This window comes from Ochotona curzoniae, unplaced genomic scaffold (genome assembly GCF_017591425.1).
Source record: "Ochotona curzoniae isolate NIBS_2020 unplaced genomic scaffold, NIBS_Ocur_1.0 contig_430, whole genome shotgun sequence".
NCBI lineage: Eukaryota > Metazoa > Chordata > Mammalia > Lagomorpha > Ochotonidae > Ochotona > Ochotona curzoniae.
Window position 1 is genome coordinate 29,506,273 of NW_024466219.1, and position 14,478 is coordinate 29,520,750.

At 39.4% G+C, this 14,478-nt stretch overlaps 1 protein-coding gene across 2 annotated transcripts in view; it reads right to left on the reverse strand.

Annotated features, from left to right (window-relative positions):
• Window positions 1-2,258: 2,258 nt before the first annotated feature.
• The window catches only part of WDR26 (WD repeat domain 26), a 41,245-nt gene continuing 29,025 nt past the window's right edge, over window positions 2,259-14,478 (reverse strand). For both annotated transcript variants that reach the window (XM_040985758.1, XM_040985757.1), the window contains exons 10-14: window positions 13,286-13,431; window positions 12,761-12,839; window positions 12,493-12,622; window positions 8,940-9,125; window positions 2,259-5,079 (exon numbers count right to left, since the gene is read on the reverse strand). In XM_040985758.1, the coding sequence (XP_040841692.1) occupies window positions 5,054-5,079; window positions 8,940-9,125; window positions 12,493-12,622; window positions 12,761-12,839; window positions 13,286-13,431 (567 nt within the window). In that variant the 3' untranslated portion in view covers window positions 2,259-5,053. The remainder of the gene's footprint in view (window positions 5,080-8,939; window positions 9,126-12,492; window positions 12,623-12,760; window positions 12,840-13,285; window positions 13,432-14,478) is intronic.

The following is a 14,478-nucleotide window of genomic DNA, read 5'->3' on the forward strand; positions in this document are numbered from 1 at the left end:
TAAATAAGCCTTTTTTTCCCCCCAGTTAAAAGTAGACTTATAAATCTAACACAAAGTGGGGCCTGGTATGGTAGCGCCTTGCATGTGGCCACTGGTTCAAGTTCTGACTGCTCCATTTCCCATTCAGCTCCTTTGGGACCATGTACCCATGTGGGAGACCTGGAAAAAGCTCCTGGTTCCTCATTTTGAATCGGTTCAGTTCTGGACATTGTGGCCACATGGGGAGTGAACCAGTGGATGGAAGATCTTTCTGTCCCTCCTCTCTGTACACCTGCCTTTTTAATAAAAATAAATCTTAAACTAAGCAATTTATCCATGATGGCAAACCGAGCAGGCTTGAACACTGTTTCTTTGACAACATTCACAAAGTCCAGGTAAAGAAATCAAAATGAGAATCAGCCCACCAGGGTTAGGTAAAGGCAGTATTTTTAAATAAACACTCAGATTAATGGATATTAGGAGAGACAGCACATCAACAACTTATTCTGTTTATTGGATTGAAGAAAGGAAATACAAATGACTGGTTGAATGCTGTGCGCTGACATGGAAAGTGTATTAAAAAAAAATCCCAGTAAAGGAAATCAAAGTTACTGTTGCAATTAGATTTAAGATGTTTAGTTTAATATTCTACATGTTTATAAAATGAAAGGCAACAAAGGATGTTCTGTAGATAATTGAGAACAAATGAAAATAAATATCAGACACTTGAAACTTATATACTTTAATAAAGAAATTTAAATGACTAAATATAATCTGAGAGGCAGTTAAGAAACAAAACCCCAAAATTTAAGAACACAATCCTTTAAAACATTTAATCAGTCCATAGCAATTTGTTATTATATACCAAAAAAAAAAACTAGTTAACTAGTTCCACCACAATACCATGTAAGTTGACAATTTAGAAATCTTGAGATCAACACTTCAGTTCTTTTCTTGATCTCTACAGCTTGGTTTGTAAGCACATCCTTGCTTTTGTGGTCCTATTTCCCTCACCACACAGACAGACAGACACACACACACACACACCCCCACACACATTTTCAAAGAGCCAGCAAGATTTTTTTTCCTTCTGTGCCTAAAAGTGTTATGAACAGTTTTAGTACATTAACTCTGATAATGAAAAATGTTTTAAGTTAAAGATAGGGACACAAATCTTATAAAAATATGTCAGTTTTAAGCAAGCCAACGCAGGGAGGGCACTTTACATGTGCACAAGACTAAGTAAAACCTAGAACAGTTGTTCTCAGGACTTTACATGTATTAAGTATGCACTTCCCACACACATACCACCCATTTTTATAGTTAGGTTTTACTAATTTATCCAGGCTATCTGGATTAAGTAGACAGGGATGGGTGTTTTTGATATTTGCTTTTGTAATTATGGGGTGGCTACTGTAACAATAGCTCAATAACACTAAGAAATTTTAATTGTTAGCCCTGTTTTTTGAAAATGTCTAATAAATGGAAATGCAAATTCACCTTTTAAAGTTAGCAGTTTCTATCCAATCAGATACGGTTTCGGAAATGGAACTAATGTTCTGGAGGGCAACCAAAAGAGCTATTAAAATCTAGGTGAGAAACTAAAGTAAAACTGCATCATAGTATTTAAACATCTTAGAGATGGGACAAAAAGGATAGTAAGAAAAATGTCTTATTTCCTCCCCACTCAAAAGAGCTATTCTTCTGCTGTGAAAGAAACTGACATGAATACTTTCCCTTTCAAGAGATGTAGGATATATTTACCCACTGTGAGGCAGAGGTGGTGATAGGGTCAGTTCTTGTCTGCAGGAAACAACATCCTAAAAGAGAAAATTTCAAGATGGGGAGGGGTAGGCAAGGATTTTCTATTAATGTCATGGATGCCACTCCAGAGGCAGAACATGTCTAATAATAAAATTCACATTACTCACTTGTGTTCTTTCAGATTAAAAAAAAAAATTGGACTCATCCTTTTAGCTAGGAGGTTATTTTCAAGTTAGGGACTTCCTTTCTGTTCTCCCACCCAATAAAATGGGCTAATTTTAAGAGGACATTTGCAAATAGTTCCCTCTATTTAAACTACTTACCTGGTTTTATGTAACATATGGCATGATCAGTTGAGAGAAAAAAAAAAAAGCAACTAGTACAAATACTAATAAAATCAAAACTAAGGTTTCCTCATTCCTCCCAACTAACAGCTACTCTGAATCTTTATTGACACCCATACACCAATCTCAGTAATTACCCAAGCCAACATTTAACCACTGATAACCAACAACTTGGAGGAAAAAGACATTTAATTTCATACTTGCCTTAACCTTTAGTACATAACAAAAACACTTTTAAGCACATGGAAAATGAGCCTACTAACCTGATTTTTGGAGCCCAAATTCTCCACTGTTTTGATTCTATGTGCAAAAAGTATTGGTACTTTTCATTCTCTGCATGTTAGTATCTTGTGGCTGCTCGCAGTATTCTCAGACCTCAGCTATTCATCTATAACACTACCAGACATCAGAATACCCCGCCATCAGATTCTCAATCATAAATCCTAGTTTCCTCACATTTCCCCTTTCCAGCACAGTCACTGCATGGCAAATGTATGAAATAGACATGTACAGCAAATTGGCACAGCCAAATACCAGTGTATGTTGGAAGTTGCCAGTTAAGACAAATCTGGGAAACAAATTCGCCTAGCTGCTATAGAATCCTTTGCATAGTTATTGCTGTTTTCACAGGAGCTATGTTTTTGTAAAATGTACCTCATTATTCCACTTTTTAAAAGTGCTTCCAACTGCACTTCAAGAAGCACTCTGAGAACTCAGCTCTAGGGTGGCTGGGTTGAAGTGGTAGATTCTGAGTGCCAAATTGCCCCTCAATGGACACACATGTTACAGCTGTACCATGGCCCCCTATAAACCAGGTGTAAACTGCGGTGGAGTTTCTAGGCCAACCTTCTGTTTTAAGTGATGGTACTGTCGAGACTGGGATATATCATCGGCTTCAAGGCATGGATGAACCACACCTCAATATGGTTTAGCAGTACTGAGGTAAAGAGAAGTTGTCACTTAATTATAAATTATAGACGGTTACCAATGAAGATTTTTTTATTCAAGCTTAAAGTAAAAAGTAACTTAAGAAAAATGAAGTACCAGATAAACGGTAACATTTTTTTTTTCTTTAAACCTTAGAAGTATCAAAACAGGAATTCCTTGATTCTCTAAGTGATGGTCTGCAAAATGGAGCTTAAAGAAACCATATTATACACCAATTTGATAAAATAATCTGCCATCGCTTCTCGGCCTTTTGGCTAAGATCAAGTGTAAAATAATCTGCCAATCTCGATCTGTAATCTTCTCCTACTACGGGTTTTTGGGAGAATACATGCTATTTTAAGGCCAAATGTGTTTTTCCTTCTTCTCCCCTTCCCTGATCACCCCCTTTTTTTCTGTTACTATTTCCTCCCCTTTCAAAGCAAAGAGTTACTGACATCCAAACCTTTCATTTCTGTGTGGATCGCCAAGGAGTCTAGTCACAGTAATGACATACTATAGACTTGGCAAGGTGTAAAGGAAATTTAGTACAGGAATTTTTCTTCATTAGAATCTGATTTTGGGGCATCCCCAACCCTTTCTGCCAACATAACAGCTGCTACCTCCCAGCCCCGTCCTCTACTGAAAAAGGGACGGAATTTCAAGGCAAACAAAGGAGGTGGTACTCAGCTGCAATGGGGTCTCAATACAATGCAAACATCAGGCTGTGGGCTCCCATTAAGTTAAATTATTGAAAATTAAAAGTGTTTTTCCTTGAAGGAACCTTTCCTTATACCAAAAAGGGAGGACAGAGGGAGAGTATCCACAGCACCAGTTTAGAACGAGGTTCTGTATGGCAATATCAAAAAACTGTAAAGGAATATTCTTTACATTTATGTTTCCTATTGCAAATTAAGAGAAATGAGTATGAGGTTTGAATCTCAGTTTAAGTATGTTTGGAACCTGCTAAATATTCTAACTTCAGTTATATTATAAACTGCCAAACTGGTTACATCTATACCTGCTAGATCACACCAAAATTACCTTCCAAGCTGAGAACAACTTGGAGTAAGTTTTGTTAAAAACCTAAACTCACTACTGATCTCTCATGTTGGCATATTTTTCTTTTTAAATCTTGAATTTCTTGAAGTTGGTGTACTGATGTTCTTTCAAGAATGAAGCAAAAGGGGGAAGCCGCCAAAGTATTAGTTTCCTGTGCAGTGTCCCTCCCTCCAAGCACTGTTTCATGTGTCTCATGAAGTATCAGTCACACTGCGTATCTAAGTCACAGAGGAAACTGTTTTTAAGCTGGTTTAGATTCCAAATGTATACAAATGAAGTCACTTTAATCCTATAAATACTTCTTAATTTATTTTTAAAAAATTGTGCCGTTAACCCTTTTTATGGGGCAACAAGCTATGTGAAAAGTACAAAACTTTTTGTCAAATGTGATATTGAGAGTGCTTTTGACATAGTTCACTGGTTATCTTCTGGGTCAGTATATACTGCGCAACGGGCAAGGCTAGAATCCATGAACCAAGCTGCAAAGATCTCAAGCTAAATAAGGCGGAAAGATTTGGAGAAACAAAAGGAAATTCTTTCCTATCCAATGTATACTCTTCAGACTAATGCACTCTTCCTATCAAGCCTTCTAAACTGTTAAATAAAGTTTTCCAAACAAGCATTTAAACTTCATTACACAGAAGAGCAACAAGAATGGTATCCTGCCAGACAAAAGGCAGGAGGGAAAAAAATATATATACTGAGTTCAATGGGTAAGCCTGAATGTAGCACAGTTCTTCACAACCGACGGGGGATAATTCAACATGGTGTCCAACAACGTTCTAATGAGGCGCTTCATCAACTGGTTACTATGAAGCAAGGTGTAAATGTTTGGCCCCAATCGGGCTTCAGAAATGGTTCTTTTTTCATGACGAGCATGTCTGTCCAGCTATCAATCATGTCTGTTTGCACCAAATCCCAAGCCATTAAAATACGACTAATTTTAAGTTAAACAGAAGTCGTCTGCTCCAAATTCGCCATCAACTATCCATGCTACTGCATTCCTCTGAATGAAGATGAAGCGACATACAGGAGAGAAGAGGAAGAAGGGGGAGAGAGAAAAAATCACCAGTTAGAAAATTTCAAAATTAGACTCATATTACAAAACAAAGTGGCATTAAAATACAATTAATTCAGAGCAAATTTTTAATTCTTTCATAACATAGCCAATAAACAATGTATTGGTCACTTCTTAGGCTAAGGAGTCAAACTTCTGAACACTGGGAACCAAGTGAACAATCACATTAAGCGTCTCATCCTTAAATTAACCTTAGAGTAAGTAATGCTGAATAGAGAAATATTTCTCCCTTTTGGGTACTTATGGTATTAACAGTTTTACTGGGACATATTTTGCATATTACCTAATACATCCATGTAAAACACAAAATAGTTTGTAGCACTGAAAAACTACTAACAATGAATTTTAAAACATTTTAATCATCTATTAGTATACACACAAATCCTTTTTTTTTTTTAAAGATTTATTTATTTTCATTGCAAAGTCAGATATACAAAGAGGAGGAGAGAGGAAGATCTTCCATTCGATGATTCACTCCCCAAGTGGCTGCAATGGCCAGTGCTGCACTGATCAGAAGCAGGATCCCGGAGCCAGGAGATCCTCCAGGTCTCCCATGCTGGTGCAGGGTCCCAAAGCATTGGGCCATCCTCGACTGCTTTCCCAGGCTACAAGCAGGGAGCTGGATGGGAAGTGGAGCTGCCGGGATTAGAACCGGCGCTCATATGGGATCCCCGTGCATTCAAGGCGAGGACTTTAGCTGCTAGACCACACTACAGTAGACTTACACACAAATCCTAACCTCAGATCTAGAAATCAGTCTATTTTCAAGCTATGGGATTTACTGCCTTAGGCCTTTTCTTTATAATTAGAATTACAACATGGGGTCTTTTGCATCTGCCTGAAGTGTGCTGTTTTCCAGGAAAACCCATGCTATCAGTATTTCCTCTGATTTCTACTGAAAAGCACTTAGCAGCAAATAGCTTTGCAGCTCTCAAAAATTTATATTGGCTCAGCTTTGGCCGTTGTGGCCACGTTGGGAGTAAATCAGTGGATGGAAGATCTTATCTCTCTGTCTCTCCTTCCCTCTATAAATCTGACTTTCCAATAAAAATCAAAAAGCAAAAACAAAAACAAAGTCCTACAATAGAAAAAAAAAACAAGTTTGTTAATCCTACTACTATAATAAGGGTCAACAAATTATTTTATTTATTTAAGAATTATTTATTTTTGTTGCAAAGTCAGATATGAGAGAGGAAGAGAGACGGAGAGGAAGATCTTCCACACCATGATTCACACCCCAAGTGACTGCTATGGCCACTGTTGCACCAAACCGAAGCCAGGAACCTCCTTTGGGTCTCTCATGTGGGTGCAGGGTCCCAAGGCTGTGGGCCATCCTCGACTGCTTTCCTAGGCCACAGGCAGGGAGCTGGATGCGAAGTGTGGCTGCTTGGATTAGAACAGGCACCCATATGGGATCCCCGTGCGTTCAAGGTGAGGACTTTGGTTGCTTAGTTACCTCACTGGACCTGGATCCAGATCTTGTAACTGTGTTAAAATGTACTTGCTCAGAAAAGAGAGTATCCATATTGATCAGCACACTAAATTGCAGTGTGCCTCGTTCTCCTATAGTGGAGAAATAAACACTTTCTCTTGTGGAGTACATCTGCAACTCCTGACCTAGTATTTTTTCTACTTCTTCAAATTAGATCTTGTGAAGAAACAGCTTCCAAATTATTAACAGAATTAGAAAAGCACAAATCGGGCCCAGCGTGATATCATAGTGCTTAAGGTCCTTGCCTTGCACGCACTGGGATCCCATATGGGCACTGGTTCTAATCCCGGCGGCCCCGCTTCCCATCCAGCTCCCTGCTTGTGGCCTGGGAAAGCATTCGAGGACGGTCCAAAGCTTTGGGATCCTGCACTCACATGGGAGACCAGGAAGAGTTCCTGGATCCTGGCTTTGGATTGGCTCAGCTCCAGCCATTGTGGTCACTTGGGGAGTGAACCATTGGATGGAAGATCTTCCTCTCTCCTCCTCTTTGTATATTCGCCTTTACAATAAAAATAAATTAAAAAAAAAAAAGGAAAGAAAAAAGAAAAGGACAAATCATCGAATCATCATAGCTACAGAGGCTTAAGCCTACAATATCAATGTGGTCATCCCATCTGTTACAGCTCCTGCAGATGTGTTTGGGAAAGCAACAAATGATAGATTGCCCATGTGCCTTGAGTCACCCTTGTTTTTGTCTGGATTAACCCCATTTGGAGTGAACCAGCAGATGGAAAAATCAATCTCTTGGGGCCTGGCATGGTAGCCTATTAGGTAAAATCTTCGCCTTGTACACCCTGGGATCCCATATGGGCAATGGTCCTTATCCTGGCTGCCCCACTTCCCATTCAGCTCCCTGCCTGTGGCCTGGAAAGCAGTCAAGGACGGTCCAAAGCCTTTGGATCCTGCACCCACGTGGGAGACCTGAGGAAGCTTCTGGCTTCTTGCTCTAGATTGGTTTAGCTCTGGCTCCTGCGGCTGCTTGGGGAGTGAATCAGCGGATGGAAGATCTTTCTTTCTCTCCTCCTCTCTATATATGACTTTCCAATAAAAATAAACAAAAAACTCAGAGAATTGGTCTTGAAGTCTAAAGGTGACACCAAGAACAAGTGAGGACCTCAGCTTTGTCTGCTACACAGTGGGGACCCACAGGAGCTGGCTGAGCAGCCGAGAGCACATCCCATGGCCATGGGCTCTGTGTTATGTTTCATGAGTTTTCCTCTCAGCTCAAGTTGCACATCCTCATAGCCTAGCCTGCCAGCCAGATCTGGTGAAGCCATGGGCAGGGCCACGTGACAAAAAGACAAGAGTTGAGGAGAATTCTCTTTCAAACCAATCATGCTGTTTGATAGCAAGTCACTGTGACTCCTACAAGGAGAATCACTTAACCATGGATGGTTAGTCATCTTTCTTATAAAACATCTGTGAGACACTTAACAAAAAACAAGTTTCTAGGTAAATTCTTTTGCTTTAAGCCAAATAAAACATTTTACTAGCTCTATTTGGAAAAGAGATAAGTCATCAACATAAAATTTCTTATTACCTCTTCTCTCTAGCATGGATATCGCATTCCACTGATTTTTTGTCCTTAAATTTTGTCCTTAATCTTACTTTGGGATTTTGTGATTTCTAAGAATCTCAAAGCTGTGGAAAACACTTTTCGGACCTAGAAGACCTGGCAGCACCCAACAAGCTGCTGGCTCCTGCCATGCTTAGTTGCCTTACCTCTGGGAACAAGGATATAACTAGTGCTGAGGACTAGGAATATTTTAAGTAAGATTCCATAAAAGGAGTCCATCACGTAATTAATATGGTAAATTTTAGTTTTAATTCCTTTCTCTATTAATCAAGTGTGACTAAAGTTGGTACACTAACTCGCATTAAAAATACCTCTTTTCAACTGTGAAATGCATAATCACAGGCATTAACAACCTCGGGGAGGTGTTCCCAGGGTATACTGGCTAGTCCCCATGTATATTAAACGCATTCATTGAGTGCAGTATTACAACAGGCAGCATAAGGAAGTGATACTTTCAATTACATCTTATAAATGCACTGTATGGTTATTAATGGGGTGGTACTTTTCATTTTATTCTCTTACACCACCTTGCTTCCACACAAAAACAAAAACTTTCAGATCATTCGTTAAATCTCTTTTCTAGGGTCAGACAGTGTAAAGTCTAAAAATGAGAGGAAAATAATTTATATCCTATACTCTAAATTACTATCTGAAAATGTTACAACTTCACAGCAAGCAGAGTAATGTTTCACTGGGGAACACAGGGTACAGCAGTCTTACCTTCAATATTCTGGTGGTCTAGAAAAGGTGCTGGTCCCCATATTCTAACAGTGCCGTCATCTGAGGCGCTGGCCATCATGGATGGAATCTGTGGGTTCCAGCTCACACAGTTTACTGTACGCGTGTGTCCTGTCAGCTCTGCAATGGGCAGTTCACTACGTTTGTGCCAGATGTAAACCTTGTGATCTAAACACAGCAATTCAGAGGAAAGTCAGGAAGTTGTTTTATACTAAGAAAACCATCATCCTAAATATATCACTTACTATATACATATCATGAGTTATTACTACAAAGGGAGAATGAGAACAATATTAAATTTAACAAATTAGCTTATGGAGGGCCCGGCGGCGTGGCCTAGTGGCTGAAGTCCTTGCTTTGAATGGCACCGGTTCTAGTCCCAGCTGCTCTACTTCCCATCCAGCTCCCTGCCTGTGGCCTGGGAAAGCAGTCCAGGACCGCCCAAAGCTTTGGGACCCTGCACCCACATGGGAGACCTGGAGGAGGCTCCTGGCTTCAGACTGGCTCAGCTCCAGCAGTTGCGCTCACTTGGGGAGTGAATCATCGAACAGAAGATCTTCCTCTCTGTCTCTCCTCCTCTCTGTATATCTGACTTTCCAATAAATAAATAAATAAATCTTTAAAACACACACACACACACACATAAAAAACAAAAACAAAAAAACAAATTAGCTTATGGAAAGCTATTTGAATGAACTTTAAAAAAAAAAAATTCAGGTCTTACCAAATCACCAAAAATTTTTATCCATGTTATTTTGTCAATACATACATGAATAATAAACAACCCAACATCTTTGAAGGTAAACAAATCCAGTATGCAGATGATATATTCTAAGGAAATACAAGGCTGACAAAAAAGTAGCCTTTCAAATGCCAAAAAAAGCAATAGCACAGCTAAACTTTTATTAGGTGCTTTTAAGCTAGGAGGCAACAAGTACTTTATCAGCTAGTTGACAGTGAAGCTGACATTGAAATACAGGCAGCCCTGCTCAACAGCTTACTAGCAAATCTGGACAGTCTCACATCTGCACCAAAATATGGCCTTAGAGAACTATTCATAATCATTTGAAGTGAAAAACTCAAAATCCCCTACAGACTTGCTTATTATAAACTAATCTTTAAAACCCCAACCAAACTATCCAAAGCAATGGCTCAGAGGACTCGGGGGAATTTTTGGAACCAGACTTCCCAACATCAGTGTGTTCTTTTAAAGGCAAATATACTCATTCTTTGCAACCTCTTCATCCAAATGTGAAAATACTTCCCTCATCCTGTTACAAAAATTAAGTAAGTTTGTGTATGAAGTGTTTTCCAGACAGATCAAACAGCTGTGAAAGCTCAACTAAGTACAGGAGAGGGTTGTGAAGCATCAGGTTGGACCCCAGGGTACTCTGGAAAGCTGTGAGCGGGTCCTCAATACAGTCAACCCTCAGACGTTGTTGGACACACTGAGGAGACTGGACAATGTGCCCTGGTTTCAAAACTTTTGTCATAAAAGGCAGAAGGAGCTAACTGAAGAAATAACTTTATGCTTCCTAAAAAGATGCATAGAATGAAAAAAAAAAAAGAGCCTGAACTAAACACATCTATAGACTGTAGATATTAAATGTGTGAGTGAACTGAATATGCCTTTATTTCAAGGAAAATGCTTTTGTAAGCACATGTTAGAAGGATATTTCTGAAGCAGCAGCAAAAACATGATCTGAAGTAGTCACGGTTAGAATGATATGCTTGATGATCAAGCTCTGCTGGCTGTGCGTGTCGGAAGAATACATACAGACTCTGCAATTTTCCTATCTATTGCCAGCACAATGCGAAGTCTGCAATGCTACAATGTTTTGGGGAAAGTTTTCTAAGTTGCTCTATTTTATTTGGAAATTTGGAGAGTTCTTGAAATATATTGCAAATAAACTGCAAATGCACTAATGTGATCATCTTGGGACAGCGAGTCAGCACATCTTATGGTGTTCATAGCATTTTTAGAACCATCCTACATAACTTGAGTAAGCCTCAGAAAAAAATCTCTAATTCATGCCTCATTTTGGCTTTTAGGCCTAAGCAGGATATATCACATTTATTTCTTAGTCTGGCCTTAAGAGGAAAGGGTGGCACCAAGAGGAATAATGGTAGCCACATTTTTTTTTAGAACCATGGGATATTCTGAATGTAACCCAGAGGGAAAATACCCACCAGAAGCAGACTGAATAGAGCATGGGGAGAGAGTTCTTAGAACTAGGAGGAACTAAAAAGCAAGTACAAGACTTCACACAGTCCACAGAAAAAGTCACTTAGAAATCAGTGAGCAAGCTTGGAGACATGAACACACAGGAAAAAAGCATTTGGTTGGAAAAGAATGAATCCACAGTGAATCACTCTTCTCTCCTCCCAACAATTCTGTCTGACATACTTTTTTTCTTTTTTGAGGAAAGAGAATATACAAATTGCTATGCTTGATGTTAAAATAAAATTGTTAAATGTCTTTGGTAACAATTTTAAAACAAACTTCATTCTTAAAGGAAAAACCCTTTAAGATCCTCTTATTCATTGAGATGAATTTTTTTTAATCAAGGTAGGGACAGGAAACAATTACTTATTTATACTTAATAGATTCTAGCTTCCTGCTAATGCAGACCCTGGGAGGCTTACTAATGACTCAGCTAATTGGACTCCTGCTATCCACTAAACAGACCTGGACTAAAACAGATTTTGAGGGGCAGGCATGGCAGAGAAATGAGACCACAGCTCGGGCTATCCATATCCTGGACTGGAATGCCTCTGTGAGTGTCAGGGTTACTCTGCTTCGGATCCAGGTCCTTACTAAGGTGTTGCAGCAGATGCATACCCAGATGCTGGGCTTCCTGTTACCAACACGGGAGACGTAATTGGAGTTCTTGGCTCCAGGTTTCAACCTGATTCATCCAGCCCCAACTCCTGCAGGGATTTGCAGAGTGAATGGCAGACAAACAATCTCAACCTCTGCCTTTCTTCTCGACACTCACACTGTCACCCTTTCAAAGAAGTAACCCAAAAAACAAAACAAAACAAAACAGAACAAAAACCCCAAACAGGCTCCCAGTTTTACCACTCTGGCTACCTGAGCAATGCGTCAGGATGGGACCTGATCTCTTCCCTATGTAATAAATTTTAGGGGGTGGTGGTGGGGAAGGAATGTAAGAGAAAAAAATACATAGACACAATTATATAACATCCTAACTAAATCTGATTTTTTAAAAAAAGTCTATACTAATTCTGAATAACCTCTTAAGCAATATGCAGGACACATGAAAGCATGATGATCTGACTAGATCTTGATTTGAGCCAAGAGTCAAATACATCTTTATGGGATCAGAATACAGAATGTAATAATGAGAGCTCAAGCCATTTCTTTCCTCCCTGAAAAAAGCAGAACGATCAATGTGTTGGATAAATAATGCACAAGAATTTTAATATCTGGAATTCTAGGATTTATAAAGATATAATTACTTGTGTTGAGAAAAAAAAATTATAGAACTTTAAACCCAACAATATTATTTACCTTCACTGCCACTGGCGATGAAGTCTTCATTATGGCCTCCAAAACATGAGTGAATTGTATAAAACCCTTGTGTAACACCTTGATACTTTCTCACTAAAACTCTGTCTTGCAAATCCCATAAATGAACTCCCTGCAGGGAAAAGAGAACATAAGCATATGTTCTGTTTCAAGTTAAAGAACTTTAATATGTGTTAATATGAATTCTAAGAAATTAGAATTAAAATTTCTGCTAAGGTAAAATTTTCTGAGAATTGTATTATTAACATACCTGAGTTGCTACATTTAACAAAGCTAACCGGCCGTTTTTTGAAATAGTGAAAGACATAATAGGATGATCTTCTTGTACTCTGTAAGCAGAAAATAATTTGTCAGAAGCAATACAGTAAGAGTCCACAAACTGAAATGATCAAATGGGATGGCAATGAGGCACAGTGGATTAACCTGCTGGCTACAATGTCATTATTCTATATGGCTATCAGTTTGAGTCTTGGTGGTTCCACTTGCAATCCCTCTCCCTGCTAATGTGCCTGGGACGGCAGTAGATGCCCTAAGCACTTGAGAGTCCCAGATGAAAGACTACTGATTGTAAAATACATGGGACAATGAGCAGGCGAGAAGAGGCAGGGAAGGGGGGAATCACTAAGCCTACAAAGTTGTATAATGGATAATAAAAACAAAACAAACAACAACAAAAACCCACAGTAAAAATGAATGTATCTTTAAAAATCACTACTATACATTCTAGTATATAAATCAGATAATTGTTGTATAACAAAAACAGAAAAGTAATTACATGTTCCTATCTGTAAGGTCCTCAAAGTTGTATCCTCGAATTCGCTGGTGCGTATCTGATGCCAGAACAGTCTTCCCGTCACTCAAGCACCAAAGGCATTGCACTCTCACTCCTTCCCAGGAGTCGAGGAGATTACCATCTAAATCCTGAGCAAGAAGACACTGTTAACTTCATAATACACATGGTTCAGAAAGCCCAAAACACAAAGAATCTTTTTTTTAAAAAAGATTTATTTATTTTTATTGGAAAGGCAGATATAGAGAGGAGGAGAGACAGAGAAGATGATCTTCCATCTGACGATTCACTACCTAGGTGGCCGCAACATCTACAACTAAGCCAATCTGAAGCTAGGAGACAGGAGCTCTTCCAGGTCTCCCAGGCCACAAGCAGGGAGCTGGATGGGAAGTGGGGCTCCCGGGATTAGAACTGGCATCCATATGGGATCCAGGTGCATTAGAGGTGAGAACTTCAGCCGCTACGCTATCATGCTGGGCCCACAAAGATTCTTTTTAAAACAAACCACCCTGGAACATAATTGTTCCATAAGTATTCTTAACTGCAAGAATTTGAATTCAGGTTCAGCTGTATTAAAAGCTCTCTTCTCCCTTCACTAGATGATCATGTGTAAGTAAGGCAATCATAAAGAAATAATCTTTAAGTTCCATGTAAAGTTTCATTTTTATTAGAAAATAACTGAAGCATTCCCTATTCTTGGGTTCCCCAACTGTGGACTGAAATGTATTCAAGAAAAAAAGAGCCATGTACGGACTTAGGTTCTTAAAGTCACTATCTCAAAGCTCTGAGAGGGATCACCATTCCCAGGTTACAGATTAGAGAACTGTGAAATTCTATATCCAGAAAGTTAAAAACTGCACAGGGCAGAAAATGAGCAGAAATGCACATGGTCTCGTTTCCACAGGATTCAAAATAAACAGCCGGGGCTAGGGTGGTGATATAACAAGCTTATCATGTGCTGGCAGTGCCAGGATCCCACATATGTGCTGGCCAGTATTCTAGCTGCTCCACTTTCACTCCAGCTCCCCCAAAACTCCGCCAGGACAGAGGAGGCTGGCCCAGTGCCTTGGGCGACTGCACCCACGTGGGAGACCTGAAGAAGTTCTTGGTTTGAATCAACCCAGCTCCAGCTGTTGTAGCTGCCTGGGGAGTGAACCAGTGCATGAAGATTTCTCTTT